This window comes from Aulonocara sp. 'chitande type north' Nkhata Bay, linkage group LG7 (genome assembly GCF_057382095.1).
Source record: "Aulonocara sp. 'chitande type north' Nkhata Bay isolate Kocher_YH1m ecotype deep benthic linkage group LG7, A_spYH_male_GT1.1, whole genome shotgun sequence".
Lineage (NCBI taxonomy): Eukaryota > Metazoa > Chordata > Actinopteri > Cichliformes > Cichlidae > Aulonocara > Aulonocara sp. 'chitande type north' Nkhata Bay.
This window is the reverse complement of record NC_141350.1, coordinates 32,757,108-32,784,631: the sequence shown is the minus strand read 5'-3', so window position 1 is coordinate 32,784,631 and position 27,524 is coordinate 32,757,108. Positions and strand designations below refer to the sequence as shown.

General features: G+C 38.9%; 2 protein-coding genes across 3 annotated transcripts in view; one reads left to right on the top strand and one right to left on the bottom strand.

The window, feature by feature from the left end:
- The window catches only part of atp8b1 (ATPase phospholipid transporting 8B1), a 41,726-nt gene extending 21,650 nt beyond the window's left edge, over positions 1 to 20,076 (bottom strand). The window contains exons 1-2 of one of the 2 annotated variants that reach the window (XM_086300088.1): positions 19,932 to 20,076; positions 13,638 to 13,827 (exon numbers count right to left, since the gene is read on the bottom strand). The gene's annotated coding sequence lies outside the window, so the exon portion shown is untranslated. Of the gene's footprint in view, positions 1 to 13,637; positions 13,861 to 19,931 lie in introns of those variants that run through there. The other variant, XM_086300087.1, reaches the window with a different exon arrangement.
- txnl1 (thioredoxin-like 1) lies at positions 18,796 to 25,000 on the top strand. Its single transcript, XM_086300090.1, has 8 exons — positions 18,796 to 19,126; positions 19,954 to 20,050; positions 21,293 to 21,466; positions 22,922 to 23,044; positions 23,779 to 23,848; positions 23,995 to 24,167; positions 24,553 to 24,657; positions 24,737 to 25,000. The coding sequence occupies exons 1-8, from the start codon at positions 19,029 to 19,031 to the stop codon at positions 24,764 to 24,766; spliced, it is 870 nt and encodes a 289-aa protein (XP_086156216.1). The 5' UTR covers positions 18,796 to 19,028; the 3' UTR covers positions 24,767 to 25,000.
- Positions 25,001 to 27,524: the final 2,524 nt, after the last annotated feature.

Here is a 27,524-nt window from a genome sequence, read left to right as displayed (position 1 = left end):
GATTGCCCAATTCTATGTTCTGCCAGCTTACATTTACTATTTATTACCAGCTCGGTGTCAACATTTAATTAAATATTAATCATGCTTTCCTTGCCAGAGCCTCTGTAAAGGCTATTTATTTATTAATTGGTAAGCACAGAAGTCTTCTCACAGACCAGGAACACAGCTCGGCACGCTTTGTGCATACATGTTTAAGCCCCGCCCTCCTCACAGCCTGTAGTGTGTTCCCATGCGTCGTGTTCGTCAACAGTATTTCACAACTTTAATTAACAGTTGCAGCAAAATTTCCACCAATGACTTGTTGGCACACATGAATTTCATGTCTGACCCACAAAAAACAGGGATGAACATATTTAACACACAACGAACACACAATATACTGTACATGCAAGATGGTTAATAGCTATGTATTCACTGCCGCTGAATAAAGCCGTTTTGCTTAAAAGGTTTTATGTCCCATCAAAGATAAAGCAGAGCCATAGAAAGGGAAAGAAAAAAAATGGGGCGGTAAGAGTATGTCTTCAGACTCTTGCTGTGATTATACTGATAATAATACACTCAACAAAAACAGCAGGAAACTGCTCAAACAGACTGAACAAACAAGGTAATATTCAGATCGCTCCTAAAAGTTTTCATTCAGCTAGAGATTTATATAAGAAGTTCATTTCTATTCAAGCTCTCCATTTACAGTGGGTGTTTTGGCTGAATGGGCCTTGTTTGAACATACAAGTCCAAACACGAAAACATGGGAACACAGAGATTTGATGACGGGAGGGGCGGGAGAGGAAGAGGGGGATCGAGTGTGTAGAGTAAAAACTTGCTGCTCTGACCTCACTTGGCATTTCCACCATCTCTCAGCAAAAACGCCACCTTTAAAAGTCAAATTATTCTAAACAACAGTCCGTCTAACCAGAAAAACTTTCATCACCCAGTCAAACAACACCACGCCAAAGGAACAGACAATGCCAAATAATGCTCTGCGTCACTCCTGCATTCACGGATATATCCTTTAAGACACCTGTCATCACTGCAGGTATGCATGCCATCAAAACAACTTCTTCCAAGCGAGTTGGCTTCATAAATGCACAAGTCTAAAAGTTCTGTTAAGTTACAGTTTTGCAGCTGCTTTAATAAAAAGGCAATTACTGGGAAATTTGTCAGGATATCCAGACCAAGACTTCCTGATGTGTCCATGCGAAGTACAAAGACAGCTGATGGTTACAAGAATGCACTCCAGTAAATGCAGCCGTCTCCAACAACTCCGTGTATGTTTGTAAGAAATAAACAGGGTCTTTATTTCAGTGTGACCAGCTGTAAAGACACGCTAAAGAGCAACACACCGTGTCCACCTAAGCAATCCACTTAACATAAAAACAGCTCTGGACCAACGGAGTGGAGCTTTAGCCTTGCTTAAAGTCAGATGCATCAGTGTCAACATGCCCACAATATTAACTCACTCTTCATGTTTAAAGTGAAAAATCCACAGTGTTGTTTCAGAAAAAGCAAAAAAATACAACCAAAGAAGGCTCAATGATCCGTGGACTAATATTCAGTCAATTAACAAGGGGAGAACATGATATAGAACTCATTCAAACAAATGCAAAATAGATGTGTCTAAGAAAATATATCTGGTACGGGAACTATACTTTTGCTGAAAAGAAGTCTGCAGCGCATAGTGAGGACAGCAGAGAGGATCACTGGAGGCCTCTCCCACCCGTCTCCCAACTCTACAACAAACACATCATCCGACGTGCGAACAGTGTAGTGAAGGACACTTTCCACCCCTCAGATGCACCTTTCTCCCTCCTTCCATCTGGCAGACGGTTTTGCAACATCAAAACCATAATGACCAGACACTGCAAGAGCTTCCCCCCCACCCCCCCAAGCAGTCAGAGCCCTCAACTCACTACCACCAAACAACTGATATACACAAACGCCTTACAATACTCACCAAAAGACTCAAAAACAATAAAAACTTGCACAAATTCACTACAAACTGGACCTGAGAACAACATGCTTATTTGCACACTCAGTGTGAAGTAGTCAGACTCGAACGTCAAAGAAGGTGGTAGGGAAGCAGACTATGCAGACATTTTAGGTTTCCAAGGTGAGCAATTTATTTACAGTGAACTTAATTTAATGTAACTTAACAAAACTTCCCCCAAATCAATTCAATTAACAAAACTCAACATAACATGGATCTGGTGACACAGCTCACCTCTCCTCTCTCCTGCATCTGGTAGAGACTGGCTTTAAATAGGGCCATCAATTTCCCTCCAATTGCCCAGCCAGTACCACTCACTCAACTGAGGGATCTAAAACTCTACACAGATTATCTAAAAACACAAAACCTCTACACACTTCTAATATGCACATTTACACAACTAAATGGCAGTATTAACGAAAGGAAAAACATTCAACAAATCACTTTAAACCTTAACACAAACAAAATGAAGTATCTCTATGGACAAAGAAACCCCTCCACTTGGTTTGACCTGCTGTGACATCATCAGGACTTTAAAATGAGGAAATGCCAGGCGGGCGTTTCCCACACCTGACCCTTATGACGACTGAAAAGACAAACAAAGTAAGTATGAACAAATTACTTAATCTGTAACATAATAAAGTATGAAGAAACATAACTTAGTATTTGTCTTAATTTGCAGAATGTTTGATTTGCCGGCAACAAAACGCTTACACAAACAAACCCGGGATAGTGAGTGAAGCAATGTTACTTGACAAATAGCAAATCATAGCAAATACATAGAAACGGAATAACGTGTACAATGTGCAAAAAAAAAAAAAAAAAAAAAAGTAAACACATGTGGGACAAATGGAGAGAATTATAACTGCTCCTCCACTTTGTCACACTCAGTCACACGGTTACTGAACACATCTACATAATACTATATTTGCACATTTTGGACCTTACACATGCCTTCGTCCTGTCTTGTCTACAATATCCTGACCATAACTTGAACCTGCTATTCAATACCTACTGCACAATCCACTTTGTATTGTCTCTGTCCCATCTTTGTTTATTGTACAGTTAGTATTGTATAGTTATTATTATTATTATAGTATTGTATACTTAGTAATAGTACTTTTTAATCTTTATTATAAAGACAATAACGATAACAAATAATCATTATTATTTATTTGTAATTCCTAGTTTTCTATCTCTTGGAGATAGATCTTTTATATTCTTATAAATACACCATGTAGGGCTTGGGGTGAAACAGCATTTCAGTACAGTGGAACCCCGACTTACGAATACCCCATTTAACGAAAAATTCAAGTTACAAAGGCACTTAACGGCAATCTTTCTGCCCGTGTTACGGCAAAATGCCCGTGTAACAAAATCTGCTGGCTCTGATTGGCTGAGTCCAGAAGGCCCACAATGCCTTCCGAATCATGTGACAACCCCCTTGGCTTTCGTACTTGTGCTTCGCTGTTCCATTTGAACAACGTATTGTTGTTGCAGTTAGCAATTAGCCTATAGCCTATTGTTCACTCAAAAGGAGCGATGGGTGCTTCTACTTATGAAAATTTTTCACTTACGAAAGACCCTCGGGAACGAATTACTTTCGTAAGTCAGGGTTCCACTGTACGTTGTATACTGTGTATATTGTTGTACTGACAAAGTTCTTGAATGTTGAATCTTGAAAGAAGCATTGAATCATATGAAAATTATGTGGTTTTACAAAGCTGCAAATGAGCCGTTTATCAGGAAGTTTCCACTCCTTTTTAGTTTCCCCTCCTTATTAGCCAGTCATGATTTTTGCATCAAAATTACTATAAATATGCCATTACTGCACTGAACTGGATGATGCTGAGAAATTTCCCAAGCATATGAGAAAAATGCTTGTGTTTGGCCACGATGAGTCTGATGTTTAGCATTGCATCATGAGCTCCAGCTTCACACGGCTCTAAATGAGTCATTTGAGACCCTTCCTTTTCAACTTTTAAATGTTTATGGTGGTAATGAGACACACTCTTACCGTAGTTCAGGAAATAGTTTCCCTTATCATTATTTTTTATTTTACCAACATGTCTCATATCTGTTGATTTTAAAGGCTGGCAGGGCTTTTGTCTCACACCACAGACTGCACTTTATAATCCAGTTAACATGACACAGTTGAAATGTAGAAACCTGCCCTGTCAGAAACAGTATCAATGAATACTACTCTTTGGGTTTGAAAAAAATGAAAGAAAAAAGGTTTGAGTTGAAATATAATGGTAACAACTTTTTTTTTAATGCTTAATTTTCTTGTCTCAACAACCACCATGCTGCAGAGGGGATCGTGATTTTTGATGACCCTTTCCTTGTGTCATGACTCTGAGATGGCTGTTCAAATCTTATGTTTACAATGAACAGCCAGTAACGGGGGAAGAAAAAAAACAAAACAAAAGGGCACTTTGGGCTGTGCCAAAGACATGAAATAAAGATTATTTTGAACTGTGAATCATACAAAACTATTCTAGAACAGTGCAGTCGTTAAAATAAAGAGCTAGGTCCCCTTTAACTTCTGGAACTAGACAAGTGAAGTTAAATGTCTTTTCCTGTGGCTGATATCTTCAATCTGTTGTCAATATTAAATGTTAATATATTTTCAAGTTCTTTAGGAGGTATAAATAAATATATCAGACACTACTGTGAAATAACGAAGAAGCGGAACCTCATCAACTTGACCTAAAAAGCTGGTTTTATCACCTGGGAAGTCAACTGAGGTTGAAAGCAGCCTCATTAACAAACAAATTCATCAGTTTTCTTTCCCGAGAGCTCAGCGGTTCCTGCACAGGTCTCCCTGATAACAGATAACGACCAAAGTGAGGCTTAGAGGCAGCCACGCGCTTCAGGATCGCTCTTCAGAAAACAGGTTTTGCTATCTGGTACAGGATATCCCTATGGCAACCAGGGGGAGCAGGAAGGGGTGGGGGGGGATTCACAGAGTGGGACAGAATAGAGCATACCTAACTGACGACACTGAAACCTGAGGAGGGAGGAGGTACAGCGCTCCGTGAGACTGCTCAGGTGAGCCTTCAGACAAGTCAAACAAGAAGCACAAGACTGCGGATCTGTAGATAATGACCCTTAAATATCAAATTTGCATTTGGCCTAATATTTAGTCTATGTCTTCTCTAAGATCTGCGCAGAAAGCCATCCAAAAAAAGTCAATTAAAAGATACAGAAATAAAAATGTAATCATAAAATAAATGACTTTGGGTGCCAGTTTGCAAGTAAACTCAAAGTTAGTCCCTTATTGATATAATGCCGTACCAGCTGTAAATATAATATTTACAGTTTGCAGCATTGCGGGAAGACCTCACTGGAAATAGTTATGCAGTGTGTGAAGTTTGAAGGCTGAAAGGCAGCTTTTGTTTTTAGTAAACAGTGTCTTCACATCAGGGTACATGAACAGGATCGAAGTGCACTTTTGTATGTGTGAAAAATGTGTTAAAGTCATGTGACTGCATGTTTGTTTAGGTGAAAAACAAGTTTGAAGAGCAAAACAAAAACAAAAAAAACAAACCACACACAGGCATGTATGAAAATATGAGCTCACCAGATGGTTGCCTGAGTTAAACTCTGCTAGCGTAGCACACCACATCCACTGTATTGTGGGTAATGTAGGCCTCAGGTTTCAGAAATGAAAAATACAAACCAGAGACGACTACTTCTCTAAATGTCCATCATTAATCTGAGAATATTGTGAAATATAAACACAACAGCAGGAACTCAAACAGCAGTCATCCACTACCAGCTCCAGTATTTGTGTTTCAGTTATTAGAAAAGAAAATAATCTGATAAGAAATTTCACTTGGCCCATTTCTACTTGGTTCATATCCAGAAGAACACAATTACAATAAGACTGAGGTTTATTCATGTTTTCTCAGTTATTTCCAAAGCCTAAAAGAGAACAGCATCGTTTTGGACTTTACAGCAGGAAAGATGGCTTCCATTATGAAGATTAGTGCTGTTAAAGGTGTCTGACATTTAAAAGTATGAAAAAAATCGTAAATAGCATTAAGTCACTGATCATTCCAGTTTTCAAGAAAAACGCATTTTTCTTACTGCTGTGCTTAAAACTCAAAACCATCTCTACATTTAGAGAAGTTTTTTAAAATCATGAAATATTTAAAATACTGCTGCTGACCTACAGAAAGCTCACACGAAATATACTGTACTGGTCTTAGCCAAGGTTGCAAATAGAGCTTCAACATGCAACAAGAAGAAATGGGAGTGAGACAAAACATTTCTTTGAGCATGCAATTTATTGAAAACAACGCTTAAACTGAAACAGGTTGTTTTATAGCTGATCAAAAGTTTAGGACCACACCTCCAAAAAACCTGTAACCACCCCCAAAACAGAAATCAAAGTAGCTCCACCATTATTGATGATCACTTCGTTGCAGGATGCTTCATGCAAGCACTTCCATGAGGTGAGTGGGAACATTTCTCAAATTGGTGAAGAGCATCTCCTGTCTGGAACTGTTGTCCATTTTTGTAAACTTCCCTTGCCATCCATCCCCAAAGCTTCTCAATTGGATTTAGATCAGGAAAACACACAGGATGATCCAAAAGATTGATGTTATTCTCCTGGATATATTCCCTTGTTCTGTGTACTGTCTCGTTGTCCTGTTGAAAACCCCAGTCGTTACCACACAGATGAGGGCCATCAGTCATGAGGAATGCTCTCTGCAACATCTGGACATAGCCAGCAGCCGTTTGACGCCCCTGCATTGTTCCACTGAAGGAAAAAGCATCCCAGACCATTATAGTACCCACGCACTGTACATGTCAGTTGGGATCTGCTTGTCATGGCAGTGATGTTAGAAACCATCAGGGTTACATTTTTTCCTCTCTGAGAATAAAACTTTCTTCCATCTTTCATTGTCCCATGTTTGGTGCACTCTTGCAAAGTCTAAATGATCGGTTCTGTGGCGTTCAAGGAGACGAGGCCTTTGTAGACGTTTTTTGTTTTTGAAGCCCTTCAGTCTCCGATGCCGTCTGATGGTTATGGGGCTGCAGTCTGCACCAGTAACTGCCTTAATTTGGTTTGGGGATTGTCCAGTGTCTTGATGGACAGCCAGTTGGGTCCTCCGGCTCAGTGCTGGTAAAATTTTGGAGTCTTCCACTTAACTTTTTTTGTTCCATAACCCTCAGGATCATTTAAGAAGTCCCAAATGACTTTCTTATTGCGTCCCACCTCAGCAGGGATTGTGCGCTGCGTGAGACCCTGCTTATGCAGTTCAACAATAACACCACATTCAAAAAGGGAAAGTTTTTTTGCATTTGCCATCAGTACGTCATGACAGTGTGACTACCTGACAGAAAATGACAATGAATCCACATTTTTGCACAGATTTGGCCTTTTAAAGGGATGTGGTCCTAAACTATTGATCAGCTGTAAAACAGACTGTTTCGGTTTAAGCATTATTTTCAATAAATTGCATGCTCAAAAAATGTTTTGTCTCACTACCATTTCTTCTTGTTGCATGTTGAAGCTCTGCTTGGAACCTTGTTAAGATCCAACCAAGCAAAATATGATTTTTTTTTGCCATTTTTCAAGTGTTCTAAAACTTTTGATCAGGACTATACATAAGGAGAATACACTCAAATGCTGAAAAACTGCTCATTAAATGAAAAACATATTTAAGAAGAGAGGCATTTTTTGTTCTAAACAATTAGCAATAACTGTCAAACTAACAGGTTTGACTTTCAAATTTAGATGTTGAGAAGAAACATTTTGTATGTGAATTTGGGCATTTTGAAAAGGTTTGTTCTTAGTTTTTGTTTGTTTATATTTTTAAATAAACATAATTGGTTGTAAGAAAATGATATTTTACAAGTCTGTGGTACTGCTGAGCCCTAATCCACAAAACCAAATCCCTTGTTCCTTGAATTAAAACCTAAACCTGACTTAACGCTTATGGAAGTCATTTCTGATTTTCCTGCTAACAGAGTCAAAAAGGGTGAAGAAAACAAAACCGATTTGGTTGACCTCATTTAAAAAACTGAAAGATATTTGTGTCTGTGGAACTTTGAGGACAGAATAGATGCGATTGGTCGCATTAACACAGAGTCGGGTTTCTGCAGCACCTGAGGGGAATCCGTGTGAGCTGATGTCTGTAATACCCAAAAAAAAAAAAAAAAAAACCCCAACCTGAACAATGACTGCCTGTTCTCTGCAGAGTCGGTGTTAAATTCCAGTACAAAGCTAAACTATTCACCATATTCCTGCTTCCTTAACATCTTCTTTAATACTCAGTTCTTTTCAGTCAGCAGAGTCCATCTCTGTATTTTAATGTAAAACAACTGAGACTGGGGAAAAAAAAAAAAAAAAAAAAAAAAAAAAAAAATCATAAAAAGGTTGTTTTTCAAAAATCAGTTTGATTCATTTGAAGAACATTTGTAAACTGTAATGTGTGGTCGCCTCAGCTCAACGGGAGAATATTATTCCTGCTTTTGTGTCATGACGTTTAGATGACTGTAGATTGTATTGTGATGACACAGACGAGTGTTTAAACAGGCTGTTGAGAATTTTTAGTGAATTGTTACTCACTCATTTTTAAAACAGTTGTTTATCCGTTTGTCTTATTGTATCTCTGTATTGGCTATAATGACACTTATTATCTAATTAAGTAAAAAGCATTTAATAAATAAACTTATGTTTACATTATGAAATATATATTTTAACTCATTTACAGATACGTGCTTCCATATGTGTGTATGCTATAGCCAAATTTAACAGGTAAATGATTAAAGAAAGACTAATCTATAAAAGTTTGTTTGGTTTTTAAACAGTTGTTTAAAACAAGCGGCTGATTCAGCCGACGTGACGGGCTGAGGAAGGTGGTTCCAAAGTTTAGGCGCTATGACCTCAAAGCATCATCATCATCACGTTTGGATTTAAATTAAGAACACTTTAAAGACCTTAATCCTTTAATTAGAATAAGATCTGAGGAGTTCTCATATTTAAGCCACACAGGTTTATGCCATCACTGTTTCATATAGGAATTTGGTTGCTCAACTGTTTGTCCTCCATCACACTTTCTTTTTCACAATGCTCTTAATGTTTACATGAGTGGCTGAGTAAATATGCACATTAAATAAATAAAATAGATTAAAAAAATAGAGGTTTAAAAAAGGGTAAAAGGTAGCAAAGATTATGAAAATTCTGTACTTTGAGAAATGTTTCATGTTTTGCCAACATGCTGGCAAAGTCCTCACCATCTGTACTCTTGAAAGTTGTCGTCTCTCTACACTTTTTTTTTTTGTTCCCACTCACATTAATGACCCGAGTATATTTTTTCGCCTCCAAGAAACTGATACGTTTTCTATGTTGCCCCATGTCTACTTCTTTTCAATAAAACAACCAGCGTCTTAGTGTCCCCATTTGAGATGTCATTTTCGTACAACTTCTCTATTAAAGATAAAAGATGTAAGATGATTTGAAAAACATGTTTCTGTTTGCATTTAGATAGCTTGCAAAAGTCTTTTGGGGAAAGTGAATTCTCTGTCTATATAAAATAGAAGAACTGCGTGGCCCTGGGGCAAACCACTGTACCGCTAGGACTTTAACGTTTCTGTGGATTAAGATGAAGCTCTAAGACCGTGGCAGGAATCACAATAATTGGCTTTCCCCCCCTTTTTAAAATAACAAACACGCATAGACTTCATATCCTATGCAGTCAAATTCTATTTGACTCCTAGTTTGCATCTGTTTGCCTTTCCTCACATGTGAGCAGTGACTGAAACCTCAAGATGGCTCAAGGTTTGATTAAGAAAGATTCTGAACAGAAGTGGTTTTTGTTGGAGTGACCTATAGGGAGGCCTCAAGGCCAACAAAGACACCCACACTCAGTTTACATTCTTAAATCGGGGGCTCTTGGTAAGTAATTTTAAGGATTTTAAAGAGTCTGAGGCAGAGGGCCACAAAGGAAAAATAAAACCATCAAACCAATAATTTATTAAAAAGCTTCCACAAAGCTGCTTTAGCAAAACAGGTGAACTGGCAGAGACGTTGCCACATTCCCCTCTGGGCACAGTGAGTATGTCAGGGCAAGTGGTCACAAAAGTCTGCAAGAGAACTAAACGGAGCCTGTAATGACCTTGTTAAGAGTTTTACACTTTCCAATTCATTTACTCATTTATTTAAATTCAGTTTAGTCTCTGATGATTTCCAGAGTTTTGCTGGTTTGGTTTTAGTTTTTAAGTGTCTGAAAGTGAATGAAAATGAAAAACTGTGTACATTCATTTTTGTGTGTCTTCTAAAAACGGGTGGTATTGATTAGGGGCAAACCTTAAGAAGTTCAGAACAGGTACAAATAATACACTGAACTCACATCCCAAGTCTCAATAAACATCTGTATTAAAGGATGGCCATCTCTGGGCTACAGGCCATACTTTTAAAACCCTGGTGCTCACTTTAAATTACCCCCATATAGCAAAACTATTGAAGCTGGGCCATTGCATCTCTCGGGGGAAATACAGTTTAAGGACCAGGTGTCTTTGGATATGCAAATAACTCAGAGCTTAATGAAGGAATTAAGCGAGATTAATGAAGCGTACTCCTTACTTTATATGCCAATTTAAAAACATTATTTCCCTAATTATCAGTTCAAGGAGTAAATAAGCGATTAGTAATTACCCTAAATATTAATTAAAATACCTAAAGATGGACTCAGTGTTCAAATAGGTGTTGGAGGGGAGAGAAAAAGTTGATAGATTCACTTTCATGGTGACAAGAAGACAGATGTGAGCCTTCCTGTTATCCTATGTGTTCCTATTATTCCTGTTTCATTGTCATAATGTTTGTGAAAGTTCTTTAGCAGATATTTGCGGATAACTCAGTAGCAAACATCGGATTTATTAAGTACGCTGGCACAAAACACTTCCCGGTGTCGTCACGTTGTTAAATCTGACGCTTATCTCAAACATTAGCCATGGAAGCATTTCTTAAGCTTAGACATGGATGGTACTGGGGGGGAGAAAGTATGATAACCTAATAAAAGAAGAAGGGCAAAAAATGAAATGAAATGAATGAAAATCTGTGATATTATTGAATAAAGCACTAATTTAAGAACAGACTCCTAAACCATGGATAAAAGCAGATAGACAGTCGTGACAGCACGAACAGAAAGCTTCAGATGGAGTAAGTGAAACCTGTCCGATCGTCCATATGGAAAATTTGAAGAAAATTTTAAAACAGCCTTCGTGAAGCCTTGACCTCACATCACTCTTCTGTCCATTTGCCTCTCAAGTCACGATTCAAATTCTCTGTCTGTGCTTTCAAGGTCAGGCATTTCCATAAGAAGTACGAATATTTCCCTAATCAAAGAGACTCCAACTTGCTGCGTCTGCTGAGGAAAAACTTCCTTGCATGTTTATGGAAAAAAACATCCAGGCTGGCTGGGATGGGTGTACCCACCAGCCGCCATTGTGTTCACAAATACAACAGTAGCCACAATTGAGGGTGTCCAGGCTTGAATCACAGTGTTTTAACTGCAGACAAGACGTGTTTATATAGTAGCCATATGTAAAGGGCTCCACTTTTTTACTATCAAATGTTAGACCGTGAGAAGTTTGCAGCATGGAGAGGTTACGCAAGTTATAAAGAAGGAAATGGGGTGGCGTCAACACAACTAAAATTTATATGGAGGCCTAGAAGGGACACAGGGATAATAATAATAAATAAGTATTATTATTAATTGAATAAATAACCTTCAAGTCATTCAAAAGTCACATTCCAAAATTAAACAATATGTCCTCCGCACACTAAAAACGCTGGGTTGTTACATCTAACCACACGTGGGACTGAGCCTGTTGAGCCACTGTCAGTTATATGTATATGTAGCTCAGATGCCAGTTTAGTGAGCGTAGTGCCAGCCCTCGTCACAGCTGATGTGCATCTATCCAAAGCCTTGGGTTTTATAATCACACAATGCATCTGTATAGCTGGGCTTTAGTTTTGTGCTTGTCTAGATTAACCTTGCATGGGCTCGGTCCAGTTAAGTGACGTCATTGATTGTTGACCATGTAGATACAAATACAATAAAAATAAGAACAATAGTGTAAACAGGTAAACAAAGAAAAGAGATACAGAGTTGCCCACAACACCAGGATGAAGTATAAATGTACTCAGTCCACTTGGTAATCCCCCTTTCATTTTATAATCTACATTCTTCAGAGTAAACACGTGCTGAAAACCCAGATTTTAAAATCAGTTTTTAATAGAGCTGTAAAATGAGGATGTGATGTTTAAGTTAAGTGCTTAATTTTTCTGTCTTCTGTGACAGCCAAATTCTGGAATTCACCTCAGTCAAGTTTCATTATTCTTATGGATTTTAATCAGAATTCCCAAACTTGAGCAAAAGCAAAAGATTTCATTGGAAGCACATAAAAAGATATTTTTGTAAAGTGCAATACACTGGGGTTTTTTTTTTTTTTTTGGACACATCTGTTCAATACACATGTCCATTTACCTCAGACACTGAACGAACACAGAAACACGAGGAATGGAAAACGTATGATAATTTTCGCAGCTGTGATTTGCCTTAGTCATTCTGGTATTTATTGTGGAACACAGCCACTTTTACCAGCCCTCCAAGTTTGTCTGGGTATCACAAATGTAACATGAATACAATTTGATACCACATTGAAATACCATAATAAAGACATGTCGCCCATCCAAACACAATCCAGACTGTATTTGGTCCTAATTGCAGCTACTTTTGGCGACCCACAGCTCAGGTAAGGCGCTGGTATGTGTTGTATGGCAGAGGTGTGGCCCAAATGTCAGGACCTTTGTCCCATACAATGTGGGCTTGTGGCAAAGCTGAGACTGCACCACTCAAACCTCATTAAAAGTGTTAGTGAAGACCAAATGTGGGCCAGAGAAAAGCACGGACGTGAGCCACAGCAGACAGAATAATCCACAGCATACTTCAAATTTATCTGATTTCAACCAGGAAGAAGAATGTGATTGTGACGAGACAGGTGATGCCCATGTTTTCATGCCCATGGGGCTTAATTTTATTTATTTGCTTATTTTAAATCTAGGGAACACATTAAGGTATATAAAAATATAGAAGTACTGAATATATCCCAACCCCACTCAGATTCCAGAGAGATTCCACTTGAGAGCAACTGGATCCTGTTAGGGAAATTCCTCCTAATGGATCATCATGTTATGATCATTTTTGAAGTTGTAAATTGCTGAATGATACTGACTTGAGAGCTTCTAACGTGTAGCCTTCCTTCACAGGAAACAAAAGAAACGTAAAAGTAATTGTTACTACCCAGAAATTTGGAAACAATTCAGACATCATTCAAACAGAACCAGCAGCTTTTTAAAATCATTTTTGTAAGTAGCCTAAAGCAGTGTTTCCGCTAAAATATGCAGTAGAGATTTTAAAGTTAACCTCTTCTTGGACATGACAAAAAGACCCTTATTTCAAAACATTCGCGATCATTGAGGAGTTTCCAGTGGGAAACTTTAACCGACAACAGAGGAAAGGTGAGCCGCCCAGGGGAAACTCTGGTTTATGCCCAATCTTTAACACTTACAAACCTCACAAACAGCAAAGTACTCAAAGCAACGCTTATACGTCTATATTTTAGCTCGACTTACTCGTTTCCTCGTCAGAATAGTATTAAAAAGGTGAATCCTGCTCTCAGTCGGTGTCCGGAGCGCTCTGTCACCGCACCATGTTGTCAGCTTCTTCCTGATTGTGCAGTCTCAGGCAGCGGCTCCCCGCCCTTCTTCTCCCGCTGCCTCACCTGGTTTAGTCCACACAAACCTGCCGGACCGGTCTCTCCTCCTGTCCCGAAAATAACAACGGAAAACGACGCGTTTAGGGGGCAGGCTGCAGCTGCGGAAGTGGGCGCGGAGGTGTTCTGGTCACGTGACGGACAGGTAAAGGCGTCTAATTGAATTTCTAATTAGACCATGTGGTGGCTCAAAGGGCGATGCTACGTGCCTGGATATATGATGAAACGTGTCGGGGGGGTTTTATCGCCTTTACGGGGTCTTATCGGGGTCTTTGTAGTGGGGAAAAGTGGGGCAGACCACTGGTGCTGTGCACAGTGGTGGTAAATCCAATACCGATGCCAATGTTTTTTACCTTTATCATTTGTGTGATGAATGTTTGTCAAGTTGCAAATTCTGAACACATTTTAATAACCACTAAATCACAGGGAGTTTTACTTCCCACAATAACTACACAACAAAACACAACTTTCAACTTTTAATGCAAGGTGTTTTTTTTTGAAAACCTGTAATGTAAACGTACCTGCCACATTTACATTTACAAAGAGGACTAATGTTGTGTTATTTAAATGTGCTGCACGCTATAAATTAAACAGACACGACAGTCAAGACAAAAATAGGTAAAAAACGACGTATCAGTCCTATCACACTGGTATCAATCTTATACCAATACCAGCATTGGCATCGATGTTCTGATCCGCTTACTTCTAAAGACTATCCAGAACCCTAATGAGAGGTGGGGCCTTAGCAAGCCTGCAATGGCCCATATCAAAATGAGTCAGCACTACAGCATGACACACATGGCCCTTCATTTTAGAAACAGCAGCAGGTCCCTCTTCAAATGATCTGATGACAGGGAAGCTCATATAGTAGCAGCTTAAAGTCAGTCCAAGCAGTCATGTATCAAAGCAGGTCCAACATTATACTTTAATGTTAGACAAATGAGGTAAGCCGGCATTGTGAGCAAGCAGGTGTGCTTCAGGCCGATGAAACCTAGCTTGCCACAATCATTGCTTCTCAATCAAATATTTGTTGGCAGTTTATATTTACATGACGATACCCAAACTTATTATAGTTCATTACAATTACAATTAAAATTTGATGTGAAACAAACAACCAAAATAAAATGTCCTTTTAAAAGAAATGTCCTTAGTTTTAGTATTTTCAGTATTTTTTAGTTGTCAAAGACTGATGAGGTTCTTCAGTGAAAACTGATGTCTGTGGTTTTATTGTGAGTTTAGACAATAAATTGAGTCTGAGTTTCCTAAATCTTGAGCCTTTTACATGTTCTCTATACCATAATACAGGGAGTGCAGAATTATTAGGCAAGTTGTATTTTTGAGGAATAATTTTATTATTGAACAACAACCATGTTCTCAATGAACCCAAAAAACTCATTAATATCAAAGCTGAATGTTTTTGGAAGTAGTTTTTAGTTTGTTTTTAGTTTTAGCTATTTTAGGGGGATATCTGTGTGTGCAGGTGACTATTACTGTGCATAATTATTAGGCAACTTAACAAAAAACAAATATATACCCATTTCAATTATTTATTTTTACCAGTGAAACCAATATAACATCTCCACATTCACAAATATACATTTCTGACATTCAAAAACAAAACAAAAACAAATCAGCGACCAATATAGCCACCTTTCTTTGCAAGGACACTCAAAAGCCTGCCATCCATGGATTCTGTCAGTGTTTTGATCTGTTCACCATCAACATTGCGTGCAGCAGCAACCACAGCCTCCCAGACACTGTTCAGAGAAGTGTACTGTTTTCCCTCCTTGTAAATCTCACATTGGATGATGGACCACAGGTTCTCAATGGGGTTCAGATCAGGTGAACAAGGTGGCCATGTCATTAGTTTTTCTTCTTTTATACCCTTTCTTGCCAGCCACGCTGTGGAGTACTTGGACACATGTGATGGAGCATTGTCCTGCATGAAAATCATGTTTTTCTTGAAGGATGCAGACTTCTTCCTGTACCACTGCTTGAAGAAGGTGTCTTCCAGAAACTGGCAGTAGGACTGGGAGTTGAGCTTGACTCCATCCTCAACCCGAAAAGGCCCCACAAGCTCATCTTTGATGATACCAGCCCAAACCAGTACTCCACCTCCACCTTGCTGGCGTCTGAGTCGGACTGGAGCTCTCTGCCCTTTACCAATCCAGCCACGGGCCCATCCATCTGGCCCATCAAGACTCACTCTCATTTCATCAGTCCATAAAACCTTAGAAAAACCAGTCTTGAGATATTTCTTGGCCCAGTCTTGACGTTTCAGCTTGTGTGTCTTGTTCAGTGGTGGTCGTCTTTCAGCCTTTCTTACCTTGGCCATGTCTCTGAGTATTGCACACCTTGTGCTTTTGGGCACTCCAGTGATGTTGCAGCTCTGAAATATGGCCAAACTGGTGGCAAGTGGCATCTTGGCAGCTGCACGCTTGACTTTTCTCAGTTCATGGGCAGTTATTTTGCGCCTTGGTTTTTCCACACGCTTCTTGCGACCCTGTTGACTATTTTGAATGAAACGCTTGATTGTTTGATGATCACGCTTCAGAAGCTTTGCAATTTTGAGACTGCTGCATCCCTCTGCAAGATATCTCACTATTTCTGAGCCTGTCAAGTCCTTCTTTTGACCCGTTTTGCCAAAGGAAAGGAAGTTGCCTAATAATTATGCACACCTGATGTAGGGTGTTGATGTCATTAGACCACACCCCTTCTCATTACAGAGATGCACATCACCTAATATGCTTAACTGGTAGTAGGCTTTCGAGCCTATACAGCTTGGAGTAAGACAACATGCATGAAGAGGATGATGTGGACAAAATACTCATTTGCCTAATAATTCTGCACTCCCTGTACTTAAAAAGACTAAAACTAACAGTGAAACTAATGAAAAATACTTTTAAAATAAACATTTTCAAACAACAATCCACAAATTCAAATCAAAATTACAATAAAAACTGATTAGAAAATACAAACCTATAAAAACTCAGTGAATGCCTTTATTGAACTTTTTCTAATTTTGTGAAACATTATGAGGCAGCACACTGACACACCCATATACACATTTCTGTATTGCTTAATCATCCAGTATCTACAAAACAATTAGACTGCTTTATAATTTTTGAGTTTGATAAGATCCAAAGATTCAAACAGGAAGTGGCATTATGGGGCGATCGTAGCTCAAGAGTTGGGCGTTTGTCTTGTGATCGGAAGGTTGCCAGTTCGAGCCCCAGCTCCAACAGTCATTGTGTCCTTCGGCAAGACACTTCACCCGTTGCCTACTGATGGTGGTCAGAGGGCCCAGTGGCGCCAGTGTCCGGCAGCCTCGCCTCTGTCAGTGCGCCCCAGGGCAGCTGTGGCTACACTGTAGCTTGCCATCACCTGTGTATGAATGTATGTGTGTGTGAATGGGTGGATGATTGTGTATAGTGTAAAGCGCTTTGGGGTCCTTAGGACCAAGTAAAGCGCTATACAAATACAGACCATTTACCATTACTGTGCAAGAGTCTTGAGCCCCGGTGAAAGACTTTTTGGCAGGTTAGAAAACTACAAATACCATTCACTGTACAGTCATCCTTTAAATTAATAATAACAGAGACATTAAAAGAGAGAGGCGTGGAAGAAGTGTAATTTCTGAATCAAACTGCAAATGTTGGGCGATTTTATCAGATTTGGCTGGTGATTCTGTACATGATTTTTTTTAACTTCCTATTTACCACAAAAATTAAAGAGAAGGCTCTGATTGATCTGTAAAAATAGTTTCTCTGTCAGCACATCGTAATAATTGTGTTATACTTCATTTATTTCACTCTAAAGGCATCTATTGAACATTAACTGTTACATTTGTAATGTGATTTTGGAGTTTCAGTGAGATGCACTGTATGTTTAGCTTTGATTTAAAGCCTAAGTCACTGTGTCACTCTAACTCTCAATTCTTAAAACCCAGTGCAATTCCATGGGAAAGTGTAATGGGACAGCATTACACCAAAAGCTGTGTTTAACAATATCTTAATATGTATTTTTTCTTAATCTGAGAGTTTACATGCTGCCGATGCTTCTGGTGCCTTTTTATGTTATCAAAATACTTTGCCAGCGCTGATTTTCTCCTCCGTTGTTGTTACACCTAAAGAGATTCTACAGATTAGCAAGTATAAAAAATATTTAAAGATCAAATGTATGTGCTTTATTTCCCTGTCAATCATAAATCTTTTTTGATCGGTTTAATATGAGGCTAAGCTCTTCTACAAATACTCATTATAATGATGTTTATTTATTTATTTTTTGTATATATATATATAACACCCGACCTACTATTTACTATGAAGGCCTAAAAGTGCCTAAAAAAATAGTAAAAACTGCAACATATCTAAGATGATGATAATAATAATAATAATAATAATAATAATAATAATAATAATAATAATAATAATAATAATAATAATAATGATATTAATAGGCCTACTACTAATAATAATGTTAGCATTTATGAGTCTGTAAAGTGTGTTGTGATGAATTTTCTTTTTTCTAATTGTCTTTTCTTAATTATTTCATTTTTCATGTTCTTCATTTGTCCATTGTTTCTTTATTGTTCATGTACTTTGCCTTTTAATTTCATTAATTTTTCTTTTTCTTTTATTTTCAATTTAATTAATGTATTGTATGCATGTATGTGGATTTAATTTTATTTATTTATTGCATTAATGGCCATGTTATTTTTCATTTTGCACTGCATATATAGTTAGCTAAATTTATGGAGCAGTCCATTGTTTTCTCTACAAAACTCAGTGGTGAGAAGTAAATGAAATTTGCAACATGTGAGGTTTGGATCAAAAAGCACATTTTCCTTTTTTGTCCTTTATTCATTCATTCATGCTTTACGGAATTTGTAAGATTTATGAGACCAGCGTTTGATTTGATTTGGTTTGCACTCCTTTCCCCCCTAAAAATTAAGATTTTTGTTGTTCGTTCCTGTTCGTAACCTGTTGAGGCCAATATAACGTGCGGACACAGACTCGGCGAGGACGAAGAAGAAAGCCCTACATTTCCGGTTGTGTAGTAGCCAATCAGGAGTCACATCCTGGAGCAACGCACTGTAACTGTAGTGTGTGGCTCGGAACCGGACGGCTAGTCGGCTAACCCACCGACAGAAGGCTAAAAACAAAACACCGTATATTTGTTAGGCTTCCCTGTTTGTTCGCTCTGAACATCACCCGGGTAACCGCCTCACATCGCAGCAGCACACTGCACCATGGTAGGCGTTAAAGTGATCGGGAGCGACCCGGACTTCCAGCCGGAGCTAGCCGCCGCCGGCTCCAGGCTCGCCGTGGTGAAGTTCACAATGGCCGGGTAAGCTCAGGCCCCTCGAGACTTAATCCTTAGTTTCGGGATATGACTGAGAAACATTCAGGGATAGTCGCTTAGCCGCTTTGAGGAGGTGACATGAGCTGAATATTTCTCTCACCGGCAGCGTTTATTGTATTGTAATTACGGCCGGCATGCTAGCGTTATGCTAGCAGTGAGCGAGGCGTTAGCTCACTAGCGCTGCTGCTTACAATGACACGGCAGTATTACAGCAACTTGGCTGCTGAGGTGTGCGAGTGAGCTGGCTGATTAAATAGAATGAGCTCTACTGTAGCATTGTCCTCATGAAAAGCAGAACTACTACCACTAGCATAACAAATGATCTGTTACGTGCGGGTTTTCAGGTCTTTGTGTGATTTTATGAACACTCTGATTGTAAGAGGCTTTGATTGATCTATAGGCCTGTTAAGCTGATGAAAAGACAGCAGATCAATAGTGATGATAATCAGTTTAAAGTATCTAAAGTTAAAGGTTATGTCTTTCGTTTGGGACACATTAAATGATGATAATGCTGGGTTCTTGTCCTGAGGGTAAACTCACGTACCCACAACAGCAGCAAAAAGGTCTAAATGAAAAGTTTAGACCAACATTAAAACTTGTAATTCATTTATTAGTTTACATTCTACTAAAGGCTTTTATGATATTATAATAAATAAAGGAGTAAGTTAAGCTTGTATTAGCTTCACTGAGCAGTGTTATTGTGTGTGGCAGATTTTCATCACATCTTGCAGGACAAGTACTGCAACAATTGATGCACTGATCCATCGTGAGACTAGAATTGACCGCTAACCTGCTCTGTCCTTCCTCCTCAGGTGCCGGCCATGCATCAGAATAGCTCCAGCTTTCAACACGTTGAGTAACAAATACCCACAGGTCGTCTTCCTCGAAGTAGATGTTCACGTCTGTCAGGTGAGTCTGATTCACCACGTTGTTGACATCCTGTGCAGTCCTGAAACAAGAAAAATACAGTGCTGTGAAAAAGCACTGTATTTTTTCTCTACAAAATGAGTAAAAATATGAGTAAATACAGCCACCCAAACTTACATAGCCTTGTGTGAAAAAGTAATTGCCCCCTTTATTAAGTGAGATTAGCCACATTTTTTGGAAAGCTGAGTGCATTTTCATTAGCCAGACCCAGGCTGAATTACTGTCAGACCTGATGAGTCAAGACATGTAAATAGAACCCGTCTGGCAAAGTGAAGTAAGATAAAAGATCTCAAAAAGCAAGACATCATGCCACAAGCTAAAGAAACTCAAGAACTGCTGAGAAGCAGAGTCAATGACGTCTGTCAGTCTGAAAAGGATAAAAAGCCACTTCGAAAGCTTTGTGACCCCAGTGAGAGCTGTTATCCACAAATGGAGAAAGCCTGGAACAGTGCTGAACTTTCTCAGGAGTGGCCAGCACAGCAAAATTACTCCAGAACACCATCCAAAGAACTTCAGGTTGGCCTTAACTTGCCTTAGTTAAGGTCAGAGTTCTTGATTGAACAATAAGAAAGACTGGGCAAAAATGGCATCTATGGGAGATTTATAAGGACTCATTCTTTTTAACACTCTTTGCTATTCTCCATGGCCAGCTGACGGATCTACAACAACACAAGCAAGAGTAGCCCACAGAGCAGTTGTACCACATACTTTGTGTCATGTTTTTCAACCCTGAAAGTTTAATTGGGATGTCTCCTGCACTTATGAAGTCACGAGGGCTCAAAAAGGCTACAAAAAAATTTAAAAGGTTCCAAATTTCAGCCCAGATGAGATACATTGGTGGCCTATAAGTCAAACAATTGTCATACTGATGGTTGATTTCTATGGTTTCATGAAATTAATACAAAAAAAACAAAAGGGGGAGGGAGTGGGAAGCATACCAAATTTACTATGAATATTGATTTTCGTCTATTAATGGGAAACAAGCTCAAACTTAACTGTGACCTAACTGACAATATTACTGATCGTCCACAATCCCTGAAGTCGTCATCATCATCCTCTGCAGACTGAGTCAGAGCAGCAGAAATGTATGCTTCTGTCGGGGGTTATGAAATAATAGACATGTGTGGTGCCGGTCAATAGTGAGACCCAAACAGGCAAGTTTAGTTGCACTAAAGTCTGATTATATTCTGAATTTTAAATATATATTTTTTCTAATTTCCTTAGGCAACGGCCGCAGCCAACAACATCTCAGCGACACCAACGTTCCTGTTCTTCAGGAACCGGGTGCGGGTCGATCAGTACCAAGGGGCAGACGCTGCAGGTCTGGAGGAGAAGATCAAACAGCACACAGAGAACGACCCTGGAAATAGCGAGGACTCTGACATTCCTAAGGGATATGTGAGTGGATAATGTTCCTGATGGCTTTCAGAATCAGAATCAGAATCAGAATTGCTGATGAGGACAGCTGGATTGTCCGCTGGCCATCAGCAGTGTTCAAATAAAGAAATAATCTGTGCATTTATTGCTAGTTGAAGACAGCAGTCACGAAGTTAGGGAAAAGGTCATTAGTCATTGTCTCCTTTAGGGATGTGCTTTTGCTTATGAATGCCAGCTCAGTACGTTCCCCTATATTTACATTTCTCCTGAGTTATTTTACAAAGTTAGAAAAGCTGTTTAAGCTGAGCCTGGTGTAAAGAATGGTTCACAGTCTCTTCCTCACAGTGAGAAATAAAGCTATTTCTCACTGTGATTATTGATCAGTACTCTACATCAGCATTTGAAAAAGTTGGACCAGTGCATCATGAGCCAACTTGACTACCAATAAAGGTGTGAGTCAATCCAGTTGTCCCATATTTCTGTATTTTTTTCAGTGTAAGATATATATTCATTGTGGTATTATTTAGAAAAAGCAGCATGTCGGATAGCATTGTTTTTTAAAAATGAACTTTAATTAAAATAAAATGCCATTAAAGTTCATATTTAATAGTTCTTATGTCAATTTTCATCAAACCCAATAAGACATTCTTACATTTTTTAGTACTCTTAAGGCTTTACTGAAGGTTCTCATCAGTGTTGGTGTGTTATTTGTGGTAGATGGCAGTGGGTCACGCCCCCAAGCAGACAGCATAACATTTTCACTATTTTCAGTGCTGGCAGCTCTTTCCAACAAGGAACTGAAGTCACTGCTAAACCACAAGACTATTGACAAAAATGTGTGTTTTACCTCACCTGACACAGGAGCTGTTTCGTCCACTGCTTCCTAAACAAGTTAATTATTTTGTCTTAATGTGTAACTTCTGTGTTTTAATAGTTAAGTTTGAATAAAAGATAAAGTTATAAAATACGAAGTCCACACAAAAACAGACCAACAAACTGTTATCTGTGATAAAAAGCATTGTTTTGTCAGCTTTATTTCTTCACAGCGGCTGAACTTTGTCACCTGTTGCCACTTATGACATTATAAGTTAAAATGTACCTTTAAAGTTTGAGTTAGTGTTCAGATGAATCACCACCACATCATGTCACCATTAATCATACTGTCTAATCTTATCTCGATAATCCACTCATATGTTTCAAAAACTAAACATCATCCAGCCATACTCTGTACTAAACCAATGTAAGCACTGATTTGACAGTAATGCTCTCTGATTCAGTAAAAAATGATAGAAAAATACCATAAATAGCCCAACTCTGTGAAAACACGTGCAAGCTTTGCCACAGATGAATGAAAAGGTTAAACAAATGTGTATGTAAACCTGCTGCAGTACACACATGAATCCAGCTTCATAAATATCGAGCCGTACACGAAGTTTGAACTGAATAAATGAGTTTGCCTCCTCTGCTGTGTTTCAGATGGACCTCATGCCTTTTGTGAACAAAGCCGGTTGCGAGTGCCTCAACGAGAGCGACGACTGCGGCTTCGACAACTGTTTGATCAAAGACTCGTCCTACCTGGAGTCTGACTGCGATGAACAGGTTCGATTTTTCGCTTCATGCGGGAAGTTTAAACATTACAAGTTTAAAGTTCTCACGAAATCAGTACCTCGCTCAGCCTGGATGTTATTTCCTCAAAGAAGCTGGTTTCACATTGAGAATGTCTAATAGATGAGTTGTCTCTTAAAAACATGTTTAATTTGTTTGGACCTCTTAAAATGTGACGATACATTTTCAGGGGTTTATCCTCATATGAAATATCTGGGTAATCATGATACTTTTAAAGTGGTGTTCCTGATAATTGTTTTTTCTTATTCTTTCTAATATTTGTCTCCTGAATACTCAAGAGAGAAATTTTTAGCATATGGTTTTAATGACCCTGAATTTAGATTTTTTTCTCTTTATGTTCATGACACTTTTAAACAGGAATGTAAACTAGCTAAAACATATTGTGCGTTTAAAAAATGAAACAAAAATATACAACAAATATCTTCATTTCAGACAACATAACCAGCACGAGAGGCTTTGCTGATTATATTTATTGATTTAACAAATCCCACCCATATCATAATGTCTAAAGCTAACAGACTTGACATTTAGACATTTTCAAACAATACAAAATAAACTGAAACTCTCAGGTTTGTTCAGGAAACTGAAACAAAGCTAAAACTAACTGAAACCCTTAGTCTGCTCTCATTCTGTTTACCACCTTAATAAACTTTGTTATATGTGGAGCATCAACCTGATGGACGTTTTCCTTTTTAAATTTTGTCCAGTTCTTGATAACGATCGCCTTCAATCAGCCTGTGAAGCTCTTCTCTATGAAACTACTGTCCTCAGACTTTGGTGAGTGTTTCTCCTGCTGACGTTAATCACAGCCTCTGGAGCATCTGGAGGCGCTGATATGAACTTTGTCAGTTTCTGAGTGGTAAAAAAAAATCATCATCTTCTTTCTGTGTCTCATTTTTTCTTTATTTTTCACTCTCTGTCAGCCCAAGCCCCTAAGGTGGTGAAGGTGTTTATCAATCTCCCTCGGTCGATGGGGTTCGACGACGCAGAGCGGAGCGAAGCCACTCAGACTCTGGAGCTGTCTGAGGAAGATTACAAAGAAGACGGTTTGATTCCTCTGCGCTATGTCAAGTTTCAGAACGTACAGAGTGTTACAGTAAGGACCCGACTACCAACAGTACCTCTGAAACATTACTGCGGTTAGATCTTAATGCATTAGAAATGTATTTTAAGAAGGTTGTTAATGAGCAGCAGAAGAGGCCGTGATGCAAACGGCAAAAATGCTCAAGTATATACAATAGAAGTAAATCCTGTAGGTGGGGGGAAAAGCTTTTAGAGGTTTATTTGTGGGATGGTCACCAAAATTGTGAGTTATAGGAAAAAGACTTCCCTCTTGGAGGAATTTGGAGAAGTAGCTTGGGAAGGGTTGCCCTATGGACACATTGCACGCTGGCAGAATCAACGAACAGTTAAAGAAAAACATTTTTTGTGTGTTTTTGTTGAATTGTTAAATGCATTTTCTTGTTTTTTTTCCCCTTCAGTTGTTCATTAAGTCAAACCAAGGAGGCGAGGAGACGACAAAAATCAACTACCTGACATTCATAGGCACTCCGGTGCAGGCCACTAACATGAACGATTTCAAAAGGGTGAGGAGCAGCTGCAGCAGCCTGTGCTCATTTGTGTAGAGCAGTGTTTGACACTCACCCATGTTTTGTCCCCACGCAGGTCGTAGGGAAGAAAGGCGAGAGTCACTGAGCAGGAGAACAAAGGGGAGGATGAGGAGGAGGCTGAAGATGCATCCAAGGACTTTCCCCCTCTCTGCCAAAGCTGTCACACACATGATGCTCACATACAAACACACACAAACACACAGGGCCTCCAACTGTCCTCCTCGAGCTCTGAATGAATGCTCCACCTGTGGAGTCTATAAATCATTTGTATTTTAATTCTGATGGAACCTCTGTAAATAAAACACGATCCTTTTTCAAAGGCACGTGCGTCAGTCTTGATTTCTTTTAGTAGTAGCACCACGAAGACATGGCTGCTGGAAGGTTATACTATTATTCACTATTATTGAGTCAGAACAAATGGTATTGGTTTACTGATGCATGACAAGCTGCAACCTGAAAAATGGAAAACAAAACGTGCTTTCAGTTTTATCACCACTCAAACTATTCCTCTCACAGGTATCAGCCATGACCTGAAAATCCACTTGCTCTTTCCTCTCGGTGGTAAAGTTTCTTGCACTCCGTGTTTCTGAGAGGTTAAATGTCAGCGCTAACTATTTGTTTGGATCAGAACAAATTCTGATGTTCAATGTGTTTGAGTGTTTCTCCTGAAGGACCCGGTGATTATTCCCTGTGGACACAACTACTGTATGAACTGTATTAAAAGCTACTGGGATGAAAAGGATCAGACTGAAACCTACAGGTGTCCTCAGTGCAGACAGACAGATCGTATTAAGTATGAAGAGTTGGACAGCACCAGAGCCAGACATGATTCACACCTACTGGCTGAAGAAGCTAACTGCACATGGCAGCACAAATGAACCAGTTGCTGATCATCTGCTAGAAACTGATTTCTGATGTTTCCTTGTGTTTTTATATGTAATTTTTTTACTTATTTTGGTTTGTTGCTTCAAGGCAACACTGTGTGACAAGGGTAGTCAAACAAGTTATTCTATAATATGTTTTATTAGTACAACAAGGATGAACAAATAAACAATAAATAAACAATGTAAACATTTCACAGAACAATAAAACACCAAAGTACATCCAACATTTGACCCTAACCCCATGCACACACACACACACATGATGTGTTTCCATCACTTTTGGGGACATTACATTAACTTACATTCATTTCCTGGAGACTTATTCTACCCATCACAAGTCCCTGCCTGAACCTAACCCTGAATCAAGCCTTCACCCTAAAATGTAATGATTTACCTTGCAATTTGTCCCCATAAAGTAAGCGAGACCTCACAATGTGAGTGTGTAAACAGATTTGTGTCCCCACAACGATAAGTAATACACGTCACACACACACAATTACTTTACCAACTGACCCCTGACTGCCTAAGTGTCCCTCAAAAAAAAGTAAAGTAAAAGTAAAAAACATTGACTATGATCATATACATGCACACAAACACATCTCTACACACATATGCTAATGCATTATTTTGCCTGAAAAAAAGTTAGGCTAACTACACAGTGTTGCCTTGAGGCAACAAGTGAAAATTAACAGTTTTACTGTATAAATAAATTTCAAAAAGTAGAACAAACAATCAAATATACTTCTTAACATATTAATGCACAAAGTATTTTATATACATTTATTTCACTATAAACATGTAAAATAGTGATCTTTATCTTACCTCCTAATGGAGATGTCTCATCTTGCAGAAAGCCCCCCCAACTTAAAGTCACCACCTTCAACTCATCATTTTATTGGAAAGAGATGTGCCTCGTAGCATTATTTGAAGAAAAAAAAGTTTGTTTATTTTGAAGGGCCAGTGTGAGGCATGGAAATGTGGTTTGTTGCCTCAGGGCGACGCTAGCAGTAGTGGGATAGTTCATGACAACACGACTCGGTGCCCACACACATGGATACTGGAATGACTGGACACTAGGGGCTCGAGCCCTTAACAGGAACTCAGTGGGAATGTGGCGAACATCACTAAAAGATGCATTTTCACAAAAACTGTATTTTCATAGCTTTTATAACCGCGTACTGCAGCTGTTATGTCACCTAGCTATGTTACACAAAGCAATGAGCTGTCATTTCCAGGACTACGCATTTGTTACGTAGCTGCTTCTGGTAACTGGCGTGAGACACTAACTTCCCCGTGGTGCTCGGTTATAAAAGGGGACTCAAAAGGACCGATTATAAACCTGCAGCTTTTTCTAGAACTGCTCCCTGCCAAACATTTAGTGTGGTGAGTAAGAGCGGCTCTGTTCAGCAGAGCTACAGTGGGCTAGAGACAGACAGAGGGGTAGACTCAAACATCACATCGATTTACCATCTATTCATTCTTAAAAAAGCTCTTAAGTTCATTTATATCTTTTAATTTATATTCAAATCCTATTACAAATCTGTTCTCAACTAATGCTAATGCCAGGAAGTGTTCTTTTAAACAGATTTATATTTAGAAGTTTGCAGTTGTTTACTTATTGTTTTCGCTGTTTAATGTAATTACTAATATGTGCAGATCCCACTGTTTTGTTACTGTTTCCTCGGACGTGCTGATGGAAATACTGTTCAGGTTAGGCAGATTGTGAATGATGTGAGCAGATGCGCAACCTTGCACCATGCCTTTGAAGCGTATTAGAACAAAACCAATAAACGTTATTTGTTGTATGATGGGATGTAAATATGAGGGGGGAAACTCGCTATTTTCAACCAGTTCAACGGACACTATGTGTCACACTATGTATCTAAAAATGTTGTTGAACAACTTTTAAACTTCAATTAAGTTGTGAAACATGCTCAACAGACTGCATTAAATAAGCTG

Excerpts from the sequence above, each read along its gene's own strand:
- txnl1 (XM_086300090.1), top strand. The coding sequence starts at position 19,029 with ATGGTAGGCGTTAAAGTGATCGGGAGCGACCCGGACTTCCAGCCGGAG. Across the intron at positions 23,045-23,778 it reads AGTCTGACTGCGATGAACAG|TTCTTGATAACGATCGCCTT; the intron begins GTTCGATTTTTC and ends AATTTTGTCCAG. Across the intron at positions 23,849-23,994 it reads ACTACTGTCCTCAGACTTTG|CCCAAGCCCCTAAGGTGGTG; the intron begins GTGAGTGTTTCT and ends ACTCTCTGTCAG.